Source organism: Myotis myotis, unplaced genomic scaffold (assembly GCF_014108235.1).
Source record: "Myotis myotis isolate mMyoMyo1 unplaced genomic scaffold, mMyoMyo1.p scaffold_m19_p_1, whole genome shotgun sequence".
Classification (NCBI taxonomy): domain Eukaryota; kingdom Metazoa; phylum Chordata; class Mammalia; order Chiroptera; family Vespertilionidae; genus Myotis; species Myotis myotis.
Genome location: NW_023416313.1, coordinates 22,088,665 through 22,108,849, shown reverse-complemented (window position 1 = coordinate 22,108,849; position 20,185 = coordinate 22,088,665). Strand labels below are relative to the sequence as shown.

The 20,185-nt window shown below is 37.8% G+C and overlaps 1 protein-coding gene across 15 annotated transcripts in view; it reads left to right on the top strand.

Annotated features, from left to right (window-relative positions):
- Positions 1-20,185, top strand: part of ARAP2 (ArfGAP with RhoGAP domain, ankyrin repeat and PH domain 2) — a 205,291-nt gene that overhangs the window by 29,353 nt on the left and 155,753 nt on the right. For all 15 annotated transcript variants that reach the window (XR_004971294.1, XR_004971293.1, XR_004971298.1 and 12 more), the window contains 5 exons: positions 646-704; positions 2,738-2,814; positions 3,521-3,612; positions 5,341-5,694; positions 17,604-17,673. Coding sequence is in view for 11 of the 15 variants with exons in the window: in XM_036330985.1 (XP_036186878.1) it covers positions 646-704; positions 2,738-2,814; positions 3,521-3,612; positions 5,341-5,694; positions 17,604-17,673 (652 nt within the window). In the remaining 4 variants the exon portion in view is untranslated. The remainder of the gene's footprint in view (positions 1-645; positions 705-2,737; positions 2,815-3,520; positions 3,613-5,340; positions 5,695-17,603; positions 17,674-20,185) is intronic.

Sequence of the window (20,185 nt, the reverse complement as noted above, 5' to 3'; positions counted from 1 at the left end):
CTGATTCCTGTTCTTTTCTTTTATTTATTTACTTGCTTTTAGTTACTTGGACAGATAAGTATATGAGGACAGGTGTCCAGATCTTTACATTTAGAGGGAAAACTAGATAGAAGTCTTTCATATTGTGGTAGGTATTCATTATCCTCTGCTTCGACAGTGTTTTCCTCTGGCTTGCTGTTAGGTTGTATACTAACTAATTGCTTGTAAAGTCTCTCCCCCAGGACTACCAGATCTTTGAGAAAAAAAAGTCTTGTGTATTTTGATATTGTGCTCATAGAGCCAGGCAGGCTTTTTATTCAGTATGATAAAACTAATGACAAAAACACTACATATATGCTGAAATCTAGTTAGAAAATTTGTTTCTCAGATGGATATGGATGGGGTTTTGAAATTGCTTTATGTTCATACTAGCATTGGGCAAATATGTTTGCTTTTGCGAGTTATGGATATGAGAAACACTTGTAAAATTCTTTGAAATCTCTTCATTTACACTGTTCAGAAAAACATATTTGTGGAATTTGCCCATTCTGTTTATTTAAAATCAAATTTACTTTTGAATATATGTTTTGCTACCTAAAAGAATGTATGTCTCTATAATTAATCCTTTACACTTCTATTTTAACCTATTTTTCCCTTTCCTTTAAGCTATTTCCGTGAGAGAAGAAATGGTGCTACCTCAACTGGAAAATCGGTGACACAGCACAGTGAGTCTTAGCATTTCAAGTCTCTGTAAATCATTAGCACTCATTGGATGGTTTTAAATGTGTTTAAATCATGATGGAGAAGGTAACCCACCTGAGGAATAGGAACTAATGGGAATAGTGTCTGCTAGGGTTCATACTACTTCAGACACCTTTAAAAGTGAGTGAATGAAAGGCACTAATAGACACACAGACACCTGGAAATTTGCACATGGTGATGTAAAAAGATTTTTTTTTTTTTTTTTTTTTTTGTACAGGCTTCATTTATCATTAGCCGCAGTTGAAGGCATTTAACTGAATTAAGTGGTTTCTGACAGTTTGAGCTACAGAACATAGATTATGGAAAGTAATTTTTGCCATGGTAACAGGAAAGGGCTGACATCGCTCTGGTGAATTGATCATTGACAGGGGCTTTTCTTTTTTTCTGAAAATTCTGTTTCCACAAATTCAGGAACATTCTTCTCAACAATAAGATGGCAAACAAATACTTGCTACTGAGCCTTTAAAAATTGTTTTGCCCTATCAGAAAATGAAAGTGTTGAGAATTCTTTCTTGTAGATTGGTGTAATTCAAAGATGGTGGCAATTCTTTTGAAATAATTTATTTACAGATGTATTAGTAGCTATGGAATCAGAAGGATTATATTCACACATTTCGTACCACTCAGGAGTTTTCTTGTGTTGTGCGCGCCATCTGTTAAGGACTGCTCACGAGTGTTCTCGTTTTTCACGCCTATGGAAAAAGGAGCGAATCTAGATACTTATGTAAATTTTGTTTGGTCTCTCTTCATAGAGGAAAATGTTTTACACAGTACCATATGTTAAAAAAGTACTAGGAACTTTAATTGTTTAATTGTTTTTGTAAATAAAAATGTTATAATTATTGAAAAACAACACCTAAAGTGAATTATGATGATTTAAATAACGTGCAGTTTGCCCAAAAACGTGCGGTCCCTGGCGTATGTCTTGGAGATTTCTATGTGGTACGCAATGTGTTAAGTGGATTCTGGTATTTTGAGTCATATAACATCTAGTTGTTCTGCTAGTGAATTTTTAATAGTTACTTATTGAAAGTTATAATAGAATTAAGATTAATTTTTTGCTGTTATACTGTTCTCTTATTTAGGAACTAGAGGCCCGGTGCATGAAAATTCATGCACACAGGGGGAACGGGGGGGTCCCTCAGCCTGGCCTGTACCCTCTCGCAGTCTGGGACCCCTCGGGTGATATCCACTTGCTGGCTTAGGCCTGCTTCCTAGGGGGATCAGGCCTAAGCTGGCAGTCAGACATCCCTCTGGCAGCCTGGGAGCCCTTGGGGGATGTCCGACTGACGGCTCCCCTATGGGGAGCGGGCCTAAGCCACAATTGGACATCCTTAGTGCTGCTGAGGAGGCAGGAGAGGCTCCTGCCACCGCTGCTGCACTTGCAGCCGTCAGCCTGGCTTGTGACTGAGTGGCACTCCCCCTGTGGGAGCTCACTGACCACCATGGAGCAGCTTCTGCATTGAATGTCGGCCCCCTAGTGGTCAGTGCGCATCATAGTGACCAGTCGTTCCTGGGTGTTCCACAGTTAGGATCAATTTGCATAGTACCCTTTCATTATATAGGTTTAAATTAAAAATGGCATCATGACTGTGTGGGGTATGGGTGGAGGTGGAAGAGGTATTGGGGGGAAAACGATAATGGGAAAAATAAAATAAAGAAAAAAAATGGCATCATGACAATTTCCGTTGTATACAGTGGAAAATGTGCTTGGTTATATTAATGTAGATCTTAGAGGTTAGCAAGGACATATATATCTGACACATCACACTTTAAGAAATAGTAAATTTTTACTATTGTACAAGTGAGGGTATATATAGCGAGTGCTACATCTGAAGAGTTTATTTGGGGGTAAGAATTATGAGCATAATTTTGGACCCTCAGAGAATAAAACTTAAGTTGTGATATTGCTTTAAAATAAACACATGCCTTTTAAAAAAACAATGTTTCCCATTATTTACATCTTTTCATTCTCATCCTATAATTTCCCCAAAAGATTCAAATGAGGAGAATTCATCTTCCATCTTTCCTTATGGAGAGACCTTTCTCTTCCAGAGACTAGAAACTTCCAAGGTTTGTTCCATTCATTTTAATTTTTTTCATATTATTTACTCTTCTATTTATACTTGCTGCTTCATTTTCCTGCATGCTGTTTGAAGACTGTGTAATGTTGAAGAATGAAATTTTCAGTCAGTAAAATTCTATTCCATAAAATCATGATAAAATTTTATCTTTAAATATATATTACAAAAACAAATTTTCAGTTTGATTTCAGAAATAAAGGTTAGTGTGTCTTCAAAGTTTTGTGCAAGAGAAGTTAAAAAAAATCATAAAAAGCAAAACCAAGCAACCCCTTCTCTCCCTCCCCATTTGCTTTGCATTATACCCAAATACAGACTTCTAACTAGTTACATATCTTAATTATTCAGTTTTAGTCTTTTCTCTTCAGTATCTATGCTCTTTGCTGTTTTATTTCTTGGTCATGATAAAAAAGAAATGAGAAGACAAAAAATATTGGGAAAGTAAAAGTAAATAAATTTTATTCTTGGTTAGCGTATTATGTTTTTTTTTCTTGAAATTATGAGTTATTAATGATTGAAATTAGTTATTGAAAAAAGCATCCAAAGGCTACTGTTTAATGGAGTCTTCCTAATTACATTGTTTTTACTGATAATTGACCTAAGAAATTAGACATTTGGATAATAAAACTAAACCCAGATATTGTGGAACTTTGTAGCATATTGAAACCCTAAAAAAACTGTATGTATTTTTTTAATAGAAAAAGTCTATAAGGAATGAATTTTGGGCCCATGAAGAAACTCTCAAAGGGAAAGCAACAACTGAAAGAAACTCTTTTTTTGTCCAATCAAGGTATGAAGTCATGACTAATGATGATTAATTCTTTGGAATAAAATGTTACACAATGTTGACTTCTTGCTCATATTATGTTTCTAAGAAAATAGTTTACATTGGTAAGTTCAAATCTTTTTTGATATTTTTTCCATTGATTTTTGAAGAGTGGAAGGGAGGGAGGAGAGAGAAACATCGATTGGTTGCCTTCTGCTCGTGCTCTGACTGGGGCCAAGGATCAAACCTGCAACTCAGGTACGTGCCCCTGACCAGGAACTGATCCTTTGACCCTTTGGTACATGGCCTGGTGCTCTAGCCACTGAGCCACACCAGCTAGCACAGCAAATCTTTTCTTTTTAAATGCGTCAATAGCAGAACTCATTTTAATAATTGAATTTAGAGTCTGTAGACCAAGTGTGTTCTGTGACAGATTACTTTGGTCTTCCTCTAATTTGAAACCACTCTCCCCTTCCCAGTGTGGCAAATACGTGGTGACTGTGATTGCATTTTAAGGATTAGAAGAAGTTAGTTAATGTGGAGGAGAGAGGAGCCGTGCGAAAAACTCTGAGTTTTCACAACTGTAACTTAGTACTTTCTTATTGAACGTTCGGCACTGACAAGTGGCTTGAAAATTACCCACTTATTTGGATCACACATGAAATTAATCAGAATTTCTAAGGCTCCAACATAAATTTTGTTTTTCTCTCAGCTTTATGAGGACTTGGTTTACTGGTTCATTACTGAACATTCGTTTTATCTTCCATTTTACCCTTCTCTTTCTGAAGGCTAACAATGTTGTGGGTTTCCCTTCAACAGTTGAAACTAAACTTAAGGAAAATAGAAAAACTTAAGGAAGATGCTAAAATCCTAGTTCAGCAAGCACTTGATATGACTCCATTATAATGTATAACGTGGAAGGGGCCAGGCTAAATCATTCTTTAAGGAAGTTCTGGTTTTTAGAACACTGTATCCAGAAGAATGTAATTGGACCCCTAAGCATATGTTTTATTGATTAGAAAAAAACCTCCTTTGTGGGTTATAGGTTTTATTATACATAAATTACTCAGTGACTCTGTTTTGTCATTCCTGAAATGTATAGCGATATGATGCTTAGCTATTATGAATGTGTTCCAGTAAATAGTATATGCTACACCGCTCCTCTTAGTGTAACCCTGACCCTTTCTCATTTTCTAGCGAGCAGTGTGGTCTGGTTCTTCCTCATTAGTGTTGCAAAATAATACTAAAGCTCTCATCAGTCAGGACTCCCTGTCCTATTACATTGTAATGGAACATAAGGTCCTGGGAGTGGAGAGTCAAAGAAGAGGCAAGGAGTTTAGAAGAAAGATCTCCAAAAACATAAGTTAGTCGTTGATGATGTTGCCCAGGGACCAGGGTTGGGCTGGCCGCTTAATGGTGCTGGTGAAGATGTTTAAATTGTATTGCAAAGAGTACAGCCAGTCTCGCATCCTTACCACCTGTACCCAACCCCCAAAATAAGCAGATAGGATTAAATGATACGCAAGAAAAAATATATTACTTCTAGTAGTGTTCAAATGGGTCTTAGGATAATGAGAGATTTGTATTTAATTTTCTTGGAAGAATTTTAAAAATTATCAGGTGGATTACTTGAATGCTAAGATTTTCCTGGTCTGAAATTTCTGCGGTGGGTTGTTTATAAATGTAAAAAATAACCGATGGCTTAAATGGCATAAGCACTTTGAAATGTTTACACTATTTTTTCCCCTTTAGCATATATGATAACAGGAAGGAGAATGTAAGTGAAGACAAAGTGGAAGATATTTGGATACCTCGAGAGGACAAAAACAATTTTCCGACGGGCGGAGCTGCAGATTCAGAATATTCAACAGTAGAAGAATGCTTTCAGAGTTTAAAAAGAAAAAATTCAAAGGCATCTAAATCCAGGACTCAAAAAGTATTGAACTTGGACCCTGTTAATAGGCACAGTTATCCCTTAAGCTCCACAAGTGGAAATGCTGACTCATCAGTCATTTCCTCAAGTCCAATATCTCCTTATGCCTGCTTTTATGGATCGGCTGTGAAGAAGGTTAAATCGGGCTGGCTAGACAAACTCTCTCCTCAAGGGTATGTATTTGTTCCCTTATTTTAATAAGTAACATATTTTCAAAGATTCAAGTTTATCCATTTCTAAACCTGCAAGGTTGTTACTAACCCCCCTTCCTTCACCCCTCCTCACCATGCATACAGATTGTTTTTCTGGACTTTCAACATGCTTCTACAAATGCTGTTGTTGAGACATAAGAGAAGCCTGTGGAATATGCTAAATGGAATGAGGGGCTAAGGGGTGCTGAAAAGCAGATTAAAACTGGAAGTTACGATTTCACCTCTAGAACCTTAGAGTGAGTTTCTAACTTTGCACCAAAATTCACTATTGTGTCCCAATTTGTAGCAAAGAAAACAACAACACAGATTGAGTTAGAATCACTCAGGCCACCCTGTTTGGCTTTTGCTCATCTCATAACAGTGTTCTGTTTGGGAATACAAGGCTTATTGTAGTTAAGGGAAAACACGTCATTGTTAGATTTCGGCCTTCACTGTTATTAATATATTGTTTTGAATTTTGTATGTTGCACAGAAGGTCAGAGTTCCCTGAATATTATACTTTTAAAAAAGACTTATCGTTCCTGTTTACGAAGGAACTTCTGTCCCTTAAGCATTTTAGAGTACTGAGAAATCTTTGGGGAGGGATTATGTTTAATTAGAATTATTTTCTAGCATCTTGATTTTGGATGTCTTTTTGCAATATTTATTTGAAATGTTCTCATGAATCATTAAGTTATGTTTGGATTAAACCTCTCCTGTTTAAGTAATTAGTGTGATGGATCTCTACAATGTGCTGGTTTTCTCTGCTATTCCCTCCCCCCGCCACCCCCCCCCCCCCCCCGCAAGTGTTCATCATTTCCAGAAGGCCTTGGTTTGACCTGAAATAAATTTTATTAGCAAATAATTACCAGAAGAAGTATCAGTTGCCTAGTGGGAGCAGGTGTTGCATGTCTTAAGAAAGCCAAAAGACCCCCAACACTTTTATGGCTTTTAATTATATGGTTAACATTTCATATGATTGCATCCTTTTAGCAAATTAGATGTTGAATAAACCAAAGTACTTCTTGTACCAATTACTTTGTCTCTCTTCTTCCTGGTTACATTAGGATGATAAAGTAGTCAGCTGTGTCTACTTTTCATCAGTCATCAGTATTATTGGTAAATAGCAAACATATGAGTCAATACTCAGACCATACACACTGGTGGAATGAAACAGTGAGCCCGCATATTCTCAGCTCTTTCATTTCTGTAAAATTAAGCGTTGAGGGAGATCCGAGTGGGCTTCCAAAATATCACCGAAGGTTTTGCAGACTCTGGGTACAGAGCCCTCAGCAGCTGTGGTTTCCTGCGTAATCTCTGGCGGCACCTTGCTCTTCACGGGGTTGGCATGTTTATGCTTCAGGCACACTGAGAAAGCGTCACCATTATTGGCCACTCCTGGGACAGGTAGAACATTTTCTCCCTTCTCTTTGTCAGAACTCTGGCTTTTCCTTCTTTCTCTTCTGAATCTGCCTAAGGTTAGATGCTGTACGTTTTCTAGATTTTTATCTCTCCATGTTAGGAGAAATAATTGAGTTTTCTGGCTTAAGTTGTTTTCCCCCGAATACCAGGAGGAATGGATATAGGAAAGAAAACAAAGGAGTTTGTTATATCACCAGGAAATTTTAAAAAAAATTTCTCCAGGATTATATTGCCATGACTGGAGAGAAACAGTGTGTCACTGACCAAGAAGCATGTATTAGACCAGAAGTAGACTCTGAATTTTTCCTTTTCCTAATTAGACTCTGGCCATTGGAAGGGTGCTCATTAGCTAAACAATGGATACCTGCCCATTCCTTATGCAGAGGTTACTGAGCTGTGCTTAGCTCATGGTCGCATGTTGCTTTGGTGCAGGTCGCACTGGTTTAGATGACATTCTGAATTCCAAGAGAAGGTATTAGCAAACTTTTTCTGTAAATGGTCAGATAATACATATTTTGATCTTTACAGCCATGTGATCTGTATGGGGTATCAGCAACTCAGAAGTTGTAGCGTTAAAGCAGCCATTGAGACTATGGGAGCCAATGAATGAGGCTTTTTCAATGAAACTTTATTTATAAACACAGATAATGGGCCAGATTTGGCCTGTGAGCCATAGAAGCACAAAGCAGATGAGATGGTTGGCTAAAATCTTATACCATCTTCTTCCACCTCCCCTGGGCCCCAAATAGAAAATTATAACCTGATAGATCACAAAATAGAGAAACCTTTCTCTATTTCTCTATAAAACTAGAAGAAATAAGAAGCAGGAGCCCCCTCCTGGACCTTTGCACTTGTTCTTTCTGCCTGGAATGCTCTTACCCGGGGAGTAATAGGGCTTGTACCCTATCCCCTTAAGTGCTTGCTCTAATGTCTGCCTCCTTTGCTTTGAGGCCTGAGCACCAAATTTGAAGTTACCACTGCCCCTCCCCCACCACCCCGTTACTCCCTTAGTTACTTTAGTTTTCTCTGCCCAGCTCTATACTAGATGACTTATCTATAATAATAAAAGCACAGTATGCTAATTAGACCGGACAAAGCTGGGGCTGTGAGGGAAGCCCGTGTCCCAGGTGCCTGCTGGTGGCCGGAGGGAAGCCCAGGTCCCGGGTGCCAGAAGGAAGCCGGTGCCAGCAGCCGGGGGAAGGAAGGCCTACTCTTGCACAAATTTCGTGCATCAGGCCTCTAATTTATTTCATATACGTTCCCTGGGGACAGCATCTAGATTGGCTTTTGTTTACTGCAGTATCCTCAGTAACCACAATGTGCCACGCGATAGATTCTTTAATATTTATTGTCGACAGAATCAGTAAAAAACTAGCATAAAACGTCATTTTTTTTTTTTACATTTTTCTAGGGATTTTGTAAAACTGAACTCTGAACACTGTTGAAAATCTGCAGGTGCCATTGATGGCACTAATGTACATTTCCAGAGCAGTGGTCTTAGTGTTCTCCTTATAATTCTGTTTCCTCCCTGGAGACACTTACATGTGCTGTCAAAACACAGTTTAAAAATAAATAGCCTCACTCAGTTATCCTTCTCCAAATATTGTTTGAAACTGTTCTCAGTCATGAGTGACATTAAACAAAATTAATTCATAATCTGGATTTATTTCACATGGTTGAGTATCTATTTGCTTTTGAAATGAAAATGCCAGTTCTGAATTAATGAACAGTATGTAAAAAACCACCAAATATTTAGTAAGAAAATAATTCTGTAGCATTATGCAACTAAAGAAACACTGATCCCGGCTGGCCTGGCTCAGTGGTTGAGCATCAACCTATGAACCAAGAAGTCACGGTTCGATTCCCAGTCAGGTCACATGCCCAGGTTGAGGCTCTATCCCCAGTGTGAGGTGTGCAGGGGATGGGATTGATCGATGATTCTCTCTCATCATTGATGTTTCTATCTCTCTCTTCCTCTCCCTTCCTCTCTGAAATCAATAAAAAAAATACTTTTTTTAAAGAAATACTGAAACATTTCCAGTTGAGCTTAATGTATAAAGTTTATTTAAAAATTTGAATGATCCTATATAATAAAAGGCCAATGTGCAGATCGATCAAACGGTGGAATGACCAGTCGCTATGACGTGCACTGACCACCAGGGGGCAGACGCTCAACGCAGGAGCTGCCCCTAGACGGTCAGTGTGCTCCCATAGGGGGAGCGCGGCTCAGCCAGAAGCCAGGCTCACAACTGGCGAGCGCAGCGGCAGTGGCAGGAGTCTCTCCTGCCTTGGCGGCAGCGCTAAGCCATCAGTCAGACATCCCCCCGAGGGCTCCTAGACTGCGAGAGGGTGCAGGCTGGGCTGAGGGGATCCGCCCCCCCCCGCCCCCCAGAGCATGAATTTCATGCACCTGGCCTCTAGTTTAATTATAATGTAGCTTGATACTATTGCTTTATAAAATTGTATGGAAGAAACTTGATAGAATGTTGAACTTGGGTCTGTTATTACAACTAGGGCAAGCAAATGAAAAACTTAATAAATGGTACCTGTTTTAAAATACTCACTGAGTTTAGAGGATAAAAAACCAATATGACCCCCTCGCCTTTTCTAGCTGTAATTAATAAGCTCAAGCATTTCAGCAAATCTGAAAAGATGCAAAACTGAACGATTGGATATGATTTATTCTAGCATTTTCCAAATATGTAATTCAGAGGAAGAATCCTGTGAGTTCTGTAAAGAGGAGAACGTGGTGTCATGTCTGTACCCTTTATGGGAGATGCACATATCGAAATAGCCAAGAATGTCTGCAATAAGGAGACTCTTTTATTTTTAGTTTGCTATTTTCTACTAATGTTTGTGTGCTCAGCATAATACACTGAGCATATTTATAAAAACTACCGTATATCTCCAGGAACTCATAGTTTACTTGATAAGTTGTTTTAGGACTTTCTTACTTAGCTAAATTCTCTTTAAAAAAAAATTATTGATTTTTGAATCATGGAGAAGCATCGTGTGGTTATGTAAATCTGGGGTAGCAGAAGCTGACTGCATGAGGCTGATTCAGCAATTTGAATGTACACCAGCGGAAGAATTTATGGAGGCATGCAACGATAAGTGAGATGTGTGCACTCCTTTTGTGTGTCTTCCATTTAGGAAATTAAAAGTAAAACATAAAGACAGAGTCTAATAATAATGGCACAGACAGGTCAGGTCCATAGAGTACAGAATTGTGGGGTTACAAAGGGATTGTTGAGAAAACATTTCTTCAAAGACCTGGTCCAGAGACGTAGCAGTTCAGTTGGTCTTTGGAAAATGGATACATTTTGAACTGGCATTTTCAGATGAAATACTTTCTGGCTAGAAGGAGGGGAGGAAGGACACGACTTGGGGCGCTATCTGGAGGATCTGCAGTGTGTGAGATGGCTAGCAGGGGCAAGCTGGGGTTATTTTATGGGAGATGCAGGGTTGGGCACGAGGCTGAAGAGGGAGAGACTGCCAGTGACTTGCATGTTCTGGTTGGACAGAGGACTAGGGCAGAGGGAAAAGCCAACGGCCAAATACCAAGACAAGGTCAAAGCCCAGACTGTGGTTAGGCGTCAGCTCACACAGAAGCCAGTGGCCCATGTTAAATATAGGGATTCTAGAATTCCTGGTACTTTGATATTGGACTTCCTGCACCAAAATGCTGATAAAATGTAGCCTTTTCATTTCTGGGAAGTGTCTTCAGTTGCACTTTTGAACCTACTTTTGTGTTTTGTTATCCTACATTTAATATGGAAAGCAGTTTCTTACTTTTGACTGTTCTTTTTATAGTATGCTAGTATTGTTCCATGAATGCAATATATTCTCTTAATATCTGTGAGGATATTAATATGTTTTTTCAAGTTTTCTTCTCCAGTTGAGTCTGTTTCCTTTTTTTGGGAGGGAGGGGGTCATTCCCATCTTTTACTTTAGAGATATTTTCCTCAAATGTTTTGTTAATCTTGGGCTGTTGCTTTTTAAAATGAGATATTACACAGCTGATTGGAATAGCCTCTGATGGGTATGGCTGTCTGCTTTTCATGAGATGATGTTCCTTGGAGTCCCCTCATGCCAGATCTTTTAAATGAATTCCCTTCTTGATGGTGATAAAAGGATAAAAAACTTTTTGGGAACTTAATAGGGAAAGTGGACTTTGAGCATAATTATTTATGACACAAACTGTCACTGGATTGTTTCTTTTTTATTTTTATTAAATTTATCAGGGTGACATTGGTTAATAAAATTATATGGATTCCAAGTGGACAGTTCTATGATACATCGTCTGTATATTACATTATGTGTTTACCACCCAAAGTCAAACCTCCTTCTTCCACCATATATTTGACCCCTTTTACCCTTTACTCCTCCCCATCTCCCTTCCCTCTGGTAACCACCATACTATTATCTGTGTCTGAGCTTTCGTGGGTTTGTCTTTGTTCATTTTTTGCTTTCAGTTTTGTATCCTACATATGAGTGAGATCATATGGTTCTTGACTTTTTCTGCCTGGCTTATTTTGCTTAGTGTGATATTCTCGAGGTCCATCCATGCTGTCACAAATGGTAGGATTTCATATCTTCTTATGGCCGAGTAGTATTCCCCTGTATATATGTACCACATCTTCTTCATCTAAGGACACTTCGGTGGTTTCCATGCCTTGGCCACCATGAAGAATGCTGTGGTTCTGCTGTTCTTAAGACTGTCCCCTGCCTTCACCCCCGCCTTCGTCTCCCTGTGCGGAGCCCTGTGTGAAGAAGCCCACATGGAAGAAACTGCCTTTCCATTGAGGAAGGGGAAGGGCAGTTTTCCAGCCCTGCACAGTGAGGGAGGGAGCCTGGGATGCAGTGAGGAGGGCACACACCTCTTTGATTGCCTTCCAAAAAAGGTTTCTATCCTCAGCACCCCATTGCCCTTCATAGTCACTTCCCCAAGTGTCTCCACCGCCTGAGATTTTTCTGAGATTTTGTGGGTAATTGGTTTTCCTCTTGCTGTGATCAGTCGCAGGCTTAGCCGTCAGCTCTCTGAAGCCTCCTAAGGCAGTCCCTGTCCTTTCCTCTGCTTTCCCACTTGCTAAATATCCCTGCTATCATCTACTCTGGTCAGTGTTGGTTTGTAGGTATTTATTTTTATTTGCTTTTTTAATTGTTTGAAGTTTCGGGAGAAGTAGAGGTAAACAAGCTTTTATGTGATCGTCTTAACTAGAAACTGGTTAAATGTTGGGTTTTTATTTATTTATTTTATTTTATTTTTTTTAATATATTTTATTGATTTTTTACAGAGAGGAAGGGAGAGAGATAGAGAGTCAGAAACATCGATGAGAGAGAAACATCGATCAGCTGCCTCCTGCACATCTCCCACTGGGGATGTGCCCGCAACCAAGGTACATGCCCTTGACCGGAATCGAACCTGGGACCTTTCAGTCCACAGGCCGAAGCTCTATCCACTGAGCCAAACCGGTTTCGGCAAATGTTGGGTTTTTTAAAAAAAATAGAGTATGACGCCATAAAATAAAGAAGTGTGAATCTTTTAACATAGCTTTTCGTATGCCATGTCATGTAAACACTAAGTTCTTTGTAAATATTGTAAAAATTGGTATTCACACACACATGTTCATGCTTTTTCATTGACTTTCCAGGGTCCTTTTAGCACATATTCATGTTTTATTAGCCCCAACTCGTTTTGGCTTATATAATCTTAGAAACTCTCATTTGGATTTGCTTAAAAGTGAGGAAATGCATTTTAAAATAGAAAAGTACTGGTGTTTTAGAGAAATATAATAACTCCTTGGGTTTCTATCTATAAAATACTTTATAACTAATACTGTGCTATTAAAAGCCTCATCCTTAAAAGGATAATTAGGTAAAATAATAATTAGCTAAGTAAAAATGAGTGAATAGATCAATAAAAGTCTATATTTTGGGGAATTATAGTAGTTTCAAAACATATTGAGTCTAGTTAGGGTTAGAGCAGAGACTACGATACAGTGTGCACATAATGCTATAGGATTGTGTAAGCAAGGCCCCTGAATCTGGTAAAGCGTGTTAGTCTCTTTGTTCTTAGGTATTTTGTAGAATGAGTGAGAGGTACTTTTGTGATGACTTAAGAATCATGAGTAATAAAATCCATACATCTGACTTAGTGCCTTGGAGGTTCATTCCAGCTGGGTGATAGTTGAAGGTGACAGTTTGGTAGCCTCCGCCACCTTGAATGGATATCATTGGTTAGCAAGCTTGTTTGATTTTGGGATTTTTTTCTTTTTAAGCTATCAGATGTAATCTTAAAAAAATTCTGCTGGCACTTAGGAGTGATATTAAATAGAAGTGCCTCTGTGTGAGCACTTAATAAATGTAGTTTTAATTGTATATGCACTGTTGTTAAAGAATTTTAAGATACATGATTTTGAGACAACAAAAACTGACACCAGGTGGTAAGGTGTGTTTGTTTATGAAAGCCGCTGAAACTTTACACCCCCTGCCCTACCAGAGCTCCAGGGAAGAGTTTGTAGAAATCCGTTCAATAACACTGCACAAGCCTTAGAAACGATTCTAAAAAAGCTGCTTAAAGAAATGTTTCCCTTTAGAACCCTAAAAACAAAGTAGGATAAAACCGAGGCTAATATGTTTTTTGTCTGCTTTACCTTTTTTCCTAAAGGAATTCTGAAGGACTTCGTAACATTAAACTCACATATAAAAGGGTAGAGGTCAAATGTTATTGCTGCCTAAAGGGATGTTCAGGATTTCTTGCTATAAACCGTGCTAGAGTCAGGTTTGAGCAGTGATTAAGAGCACAGATTGCCTGGGTTTGACTCCCAGTTACTCTTTACTTGTGTGATGTAGGCAAATTATTAAACCTAGCAGTGCCTCTGTGCCTGTATCTGTAAAATGGAAATAATAATAATAATAATAATAATAATAATAATAATAATCTGGTTATTTGGAGGATTAAATGAATGAATAGCTGTGTATGGCTTGCAACAGTGCCTAGAACAAAGCACTATGTGTTTGTTGCTTTTTATTACCAAGATTATTATGCCAAATAAATTGCTAATTGACTAAGGCTTTAATATCTCTGTGTAATAATTCATCATTATTTCAGATCTAATTTGTGTTGTGTGATGATTGGTGATGTTGCATTTCATACCTTGTCTTTTTTTTTTTTTAACACTTATTAGCTGTTAAAAGATATTTAAGGGAAAGGCTTAACTTATATCAGAGAAAATATTTAAAGTATTTGAGCAGCCTCTAATTGTGTATAGTAGATTAATTTTACATAATTCCAGTGGAATTAGTTACCTGATGTCTAAAAGACTTTCATAAATACATGAGAGAAATATTTAACCGTTGCTCAGAAATGATAATTCTTAAAACTTTAGTATTCACCAATATATTTATTGATTTAAAATTGTACATTGACATTTAGAAACACATCCTTCTTAAGCTATTTCTTTTAATATTTAGTTGAAATTTTGATTAATTTATAGGTTTTAGCAAATCAAAGTTTCATTAGATAAAAAGGGGAATAATGGCCCTAACCGGTTTGGCTCAGTGGATAGAGCATCGGCCTGCAGACTGAAGGGTCCCAGGTTCGATTCTGGTCAAGAGCATGTGCCTTGGTTGCAGACACATCCCAGGAGGGGTTGTGCAGAAGGCAGCTGATCGATGTTTCTCTCTCATCAATGTTTCTAGCTCTCTATCCCTCTCCCTTCCTCTCTGTAAAAATCAATAAAATATATTTTAAAAAGAGGGGGAATAATGTCAAAAAGGATCTAAGTGTAACTTCTTTAACCACTCATTAGAATTCGCTATTAAAGTTCACATGCAGAAAATAGCTAATTGAATGTTGACACATTTAATGAGCAAAATAGGTTGTGTATATAAATTTAGTTTTAGAAACATCTTAAATTGACTAACTTGCATTTTAAATAGGAAAGTACGAAAAATTCATTTTTAAGAATGTATTTTAAAAATGTTTAAAATATATTTTAACATTGCATGGAAATTAAAATGATCACTTTTTTTCATGTTTTCTGTAGTGTCTAATTTTTTTTTTAATAACGAGGTAGTTTTACAGAGCTTTTATACTGTCATTTCATGACCTAATCTTTAGTATTTGGAAAAAGAAAAAAACACGGAAATTAAAGGTAAAGTGTTTTAGCAATGTTTATTTTCTCTATATGAAATGCAAATTGGAATTTTTCACTGAAAAATATATTTGTTAAATATTTATTAAGCACATTTTATATGCTAGGAACTGTGGCAATTGTTAGTTTTACATTGATAAACAAAACAAATTTATTCTATATTCAAGTATCTAAAGATCTAGCATGGGAGATGGATAAAGCAAAATAGATATATAATTATAAATCTGTGAAGTCTGATTCAAGAAATGGAGCAGGAGACCTAGGGGACCTGAAGGATCCATCTGCTGGCAGGGATGGCTACTCAGGGAGTGACTTTCAAGCTGAGATCTCACTGATAAGGAGCCAGCCACATAATCATGTCACTCATTCATTCCACAGATTCTTTTTTTTTTTTTTAGTGCCCTATTTCTCTCTGGGTTAGTTGCTGGTCATACAGTAGAGAATGAAACGTTCTTGAACTTTGTCCTTGTAACACATAAGGGCTGGTGTTACAAGGAGAAAAGACGTTAAGCACGTAGACAAATATATACAATGGGAGATTGTATTCAGAGCTATGAGGAAAAAGAGAGGGAATAATTTTGTGATCTGCTCTGAATTGGCTTATCAGGGGAGGAATGTCTGTGTAGGCGGTATAGGTGAAATTCGGAAAGATAAGGAGTCGTTAGCAAAGGGAATGGAGCGATAGTGGAAGGTTCTAAGGCCTTTATCGCCATAAATGTTGATTACTTTTATAATAAAACAGATTATTTTACGTTACTGAGCTTTATTTTACCACCATTCTCAATGTAAGGCAGGCTGGGCTCAAACAAATTTTGTTTTACAGAATTACTGTGGAGTCCTATATGTAAACCTGCCTTTAAGTATGACAGAGATCAGCATGACAGGAATGCGCAGTGATTTTGTTCAATGTATTATCATTGTGTGTTTGCTTAATGTTCTTTCCTTTTTAATTTTAATGCTGGGAATTTGGAGAACTCTTGGGTTGTTGAAAGAAGTGAAAACCTGTTGTATGTTGCAATGTTAAGAAAACCAATTGCAAATCATTAGAAGTTAAGAAACCGAAAGAAGAGGGAATAAGATAGAAAGAGGGCTGGGTAGTTAGTTGTAGTTCTATGATCGTAAGGTCTTTACATGCTCTTATTATGTCATAATTCAGTGCTTATATGTGAAAATGTTGTCTGCACTGATGAACTTTGAAACTTTTCTCCATTTGATCCGATTTTCTCTAATTTTATTTTAAGCGGAATAAGTTGGCTAAGGATGAGTGTGGGAGGCTTGCTGCATAATAGATGTGAGGTACTCAGGGAAAAGCCTGGAAGGAAAATTCTCTACACATTCTGAGGTTTTTTTTTTCTATCTTTAAATCTTCTGAAAACCACAGAAAGCCATGCCAATTCCTTATCTTAAACATGCCAGAACAGTGCAAAAGGAAAAGATAGACAGTGGTTTTTCTCTCTTTGTATAGGTGACTTTTTTTCAAAAAGTTAGTTTTCATATCTGTGTTAAAGGCTAAAAGTATCTGGATTGTGTCAGTCCACACTGAGAGGTCACGTAGAAAGTAGGATCTTCAAAACCTTTAGGATTGTCTGTCTTCAGGAAAGGAGACTAAAACGAGACAGAACAGAAAAAAGACCACGCAGAAATCGTTTTTCACTTTTCCCTTGTAGCCAGAAAAAGTTTTTTTCTCTTTGAAGCTTAACTTGGAAACCCGTGATTCCGTTATTTTGCTTTGTTTCTCATCTTAGTATCCGTTTTAAATGGCATTTGCCTTTCATATGATTCTTTTCCAAAACATGTTCATGAATTTTGGATGATTGTAAATGATTCTCTATGTGGACAGCGCTTTTTCAGCTTAGTAGATCATAATTACTTTATCTAGATAAAACCCAATTGACAAAGCTTTATTATTTTAGCAAAATATTATTCATTCTCTAAAGCAGAAATGGAGGTAAAATAAATGTTTTAAGCTTAATGAGGGATGAAAAGTTCTGTTATCTTCGTGAAGGGGGACGGGTATGCTGATAGGGTGTCTGACAGTACTTTGTTGTTTTGCACTCAACCTTACAAATGTGGGTGACAACACTGTTAACAGTCAATGTTTTAGACTCCTGGATAGGTGATTAGGAAGTGCCATCACACGTATTTTTCTCTTTGTGTACAATTGCCAAACCGTGCATTGTTGTAGCCTGTTGTTTTCTGCACTGTTCAACAGCAAGTGGGAAGGTACTCAATGCAGTCACATTACAAACATATTTAAAATTCCAGTTCATGGTACTTAAATGTAAAATAACAATTTCATATGTTTTACAGAAAACGCATGTTTCAGAAGAGATGGGTGAAATTTGATGGCTTTAGCATTTCTTATTACAATAACGAGAAGGTAAGTACATTTTTACAGTTTTCAAAGATTGCTTTATGCATCCTAAGTGTACTTCAGTAAACTAAGCAATCAACTTTTTGGGTTTTTTGAGAACATGAGTTGGATTATCGCATGAAAAGAATTATAATAGGGTGAAACACTCTTCATAATTTAACTTTTTCTTGAAACATCAAATTGGAATAAAAAACACACACTTTAGCTATCTAACAGTTATTTATGGAGTATCTTGTATAGCCTATAGAAATTGCTATAAGCGAGATACAGATGAACAAGGAAATGCCTTTATCCTAGAGAGCACTCAGCAGTGTTTGCAAAATTACATCACGGTAGGGGATGGCAAAGCAAGGAGAGTTACTCCGAAAGGGCTTGTGGAAGAAACAAAGAAGGTTTCTTGCATGGGATTTCATTTGCTATTTGTCTCCAAAAAAGAATGTTTGTACTTGGAGAAACTAGAGAAATGTTCGTGTAAAAAGAAACTAGTGGGAATAGGACTGATAGCAGAGAGAACAGTGAGATGCTCAGATGGGAAATCCATTCTACTATGGATGTAGTTTTCTCCAAATGGGGGATAGTGTTTGTTAAGGAAACTTGTGGGAGATGGAACTGAGAAGGATGTTTGGAGTTAGAACTCACTGAAAAATCTTGATAATTATGTTACAACTAGAGGCCTGGTGCACAAATTTGTGCACAGGTGGGGTCTGGCTGGCCTGCCCCATGGGGGCCCATCAGGCCAGGCCGATGGGAGGGATGGGCCAAAGGCGGTTGGCTGGCTGTCCCCATCCCTGATCAGGGTATTGGGGGCCGATTGGGGGCCGGAGCAGGGATCGATCAGGGCCCAGATCAGGCTGGTTGGATGCTGCAGTGCTTGTCATAGCCACTGGTCGTTCTGCCGTGCTGGTCGCTGGGCTTTTATATATGTAGATATTTGCACAAATGCATAGTTAGATAAAACAAAAATTAAAGATGCTAACAGTTGTCAGATCTAAATGGAGGATACATGGGTATTCATTGTACTAATCCTTCAACTTCTTTGTGTTTAAAAATTAATTTCCTTAATCAAAGGTTGGAACCTAATAAGTATACCATATTTCAGTTAATGAAATCAGACAATTTTATAGCCTTAACTGTATACATTATTTTAACATACTCATTTAACACTTATCCACATTCTCTTATTTATAATCTAACATTATTTTTCCATTATTTAGAGATTTCCACTGTCTAATATTGGTGATATTTGTGGCTTGAATAGAGATTTATATTCCCTTTCATATATTGGTTCTTCAGTGCTGCAGGGCAGAAGAGAATATGGTTTTAGACATAAGATAACTCAGGGCATAGTATAACACTAAGAATGATAGAGGACAACCTGCTTGGGTCTTCTCCCTGCAGCAGGGAGCTTTTCTGTAATAAAACTTAGTTTTTGCTTAAAAAAAAAAAAAAGAATAGTCTAGAGAAGTGCTAATTGCTGGATTTCACTTTACAGTGGTCCAGATAAAGCATCAAATAGGTTTCAATACACCTTTTGGAAATTTGCAAGATAGTGAGGTGAATATTTTTTAATAGCTGGTTTTCTGCTTTAACTACGGTTTTTAGTTTATTTTTGTATTTGATTTTTTATTATTTTTTAAAATATGTTTTTATTTATTTTTAGAGAGAGAGGAAGGAAGAGGGATAGAGAGATAGAAACATAGATGAGAGAGGAACATCACTGATTGGCTGCCTCCTGCATACCCCCTACTGGGAATGGAGCCTGCAACCTGGGCATGTGCCCTGATCAGAAATTGAACCTGTGACCTCTTGGTTCCTGGGTCGATGCTCAACCCCTGAGCCACACCTGCAGGGCAATTTGTGTATTTGAATGTTGAGACAGTTTCTTTGCCTGGGGAGGTACAATGTGGTCTCTGTATCTGATGGAATATGACCCCTAGTTTTCTTCAGTACCTGTGCCCTTCTCTGGTCTCATTGGAATGAGGAGGAAAACTATTCAGGAATGAAACAGGCTTCCATGCAGTGAAGCTCTGTTGGTGGTGGTATCATTGTGGCCATTTCTGGGAGAGACTTTCTAGTATCTGTGTCCAACTGGACTCCCTCTGTCCTTTTGAAAGCTCATTTTCAGTGCAGTGAGGGGATGAATACCTATCACATTTTTAAATATTGATGCAATAAAATTGATGCAACTTCAGTTTAAAATTGAGGTCAAAAGTTCACCTTAAGCCCTAGCTGGTTTGGCTCAGTGGATAAAGCGTTGGCCTATGGACTGAAAGGGTCCCAGGTTCGATTCCAGTCAAGGGCACATGCATGGGTTGCAGGCTCAATCCCCGGTGGGGGGCGTGCTGGAGGCAGCCATCGATGATTCTCTCTCATCATTGATGTTTCTTTCTCTCTCTCTCCCTCTCTCTCCCTTCCTCTCTTAAATCACTAAAAATATATTCTTAAAAAGTTCACTTTAAAATGAATTATTATAAATCCTTTAGCTTAACATCAAATTTTTAAAAATTCAAATTGTTGT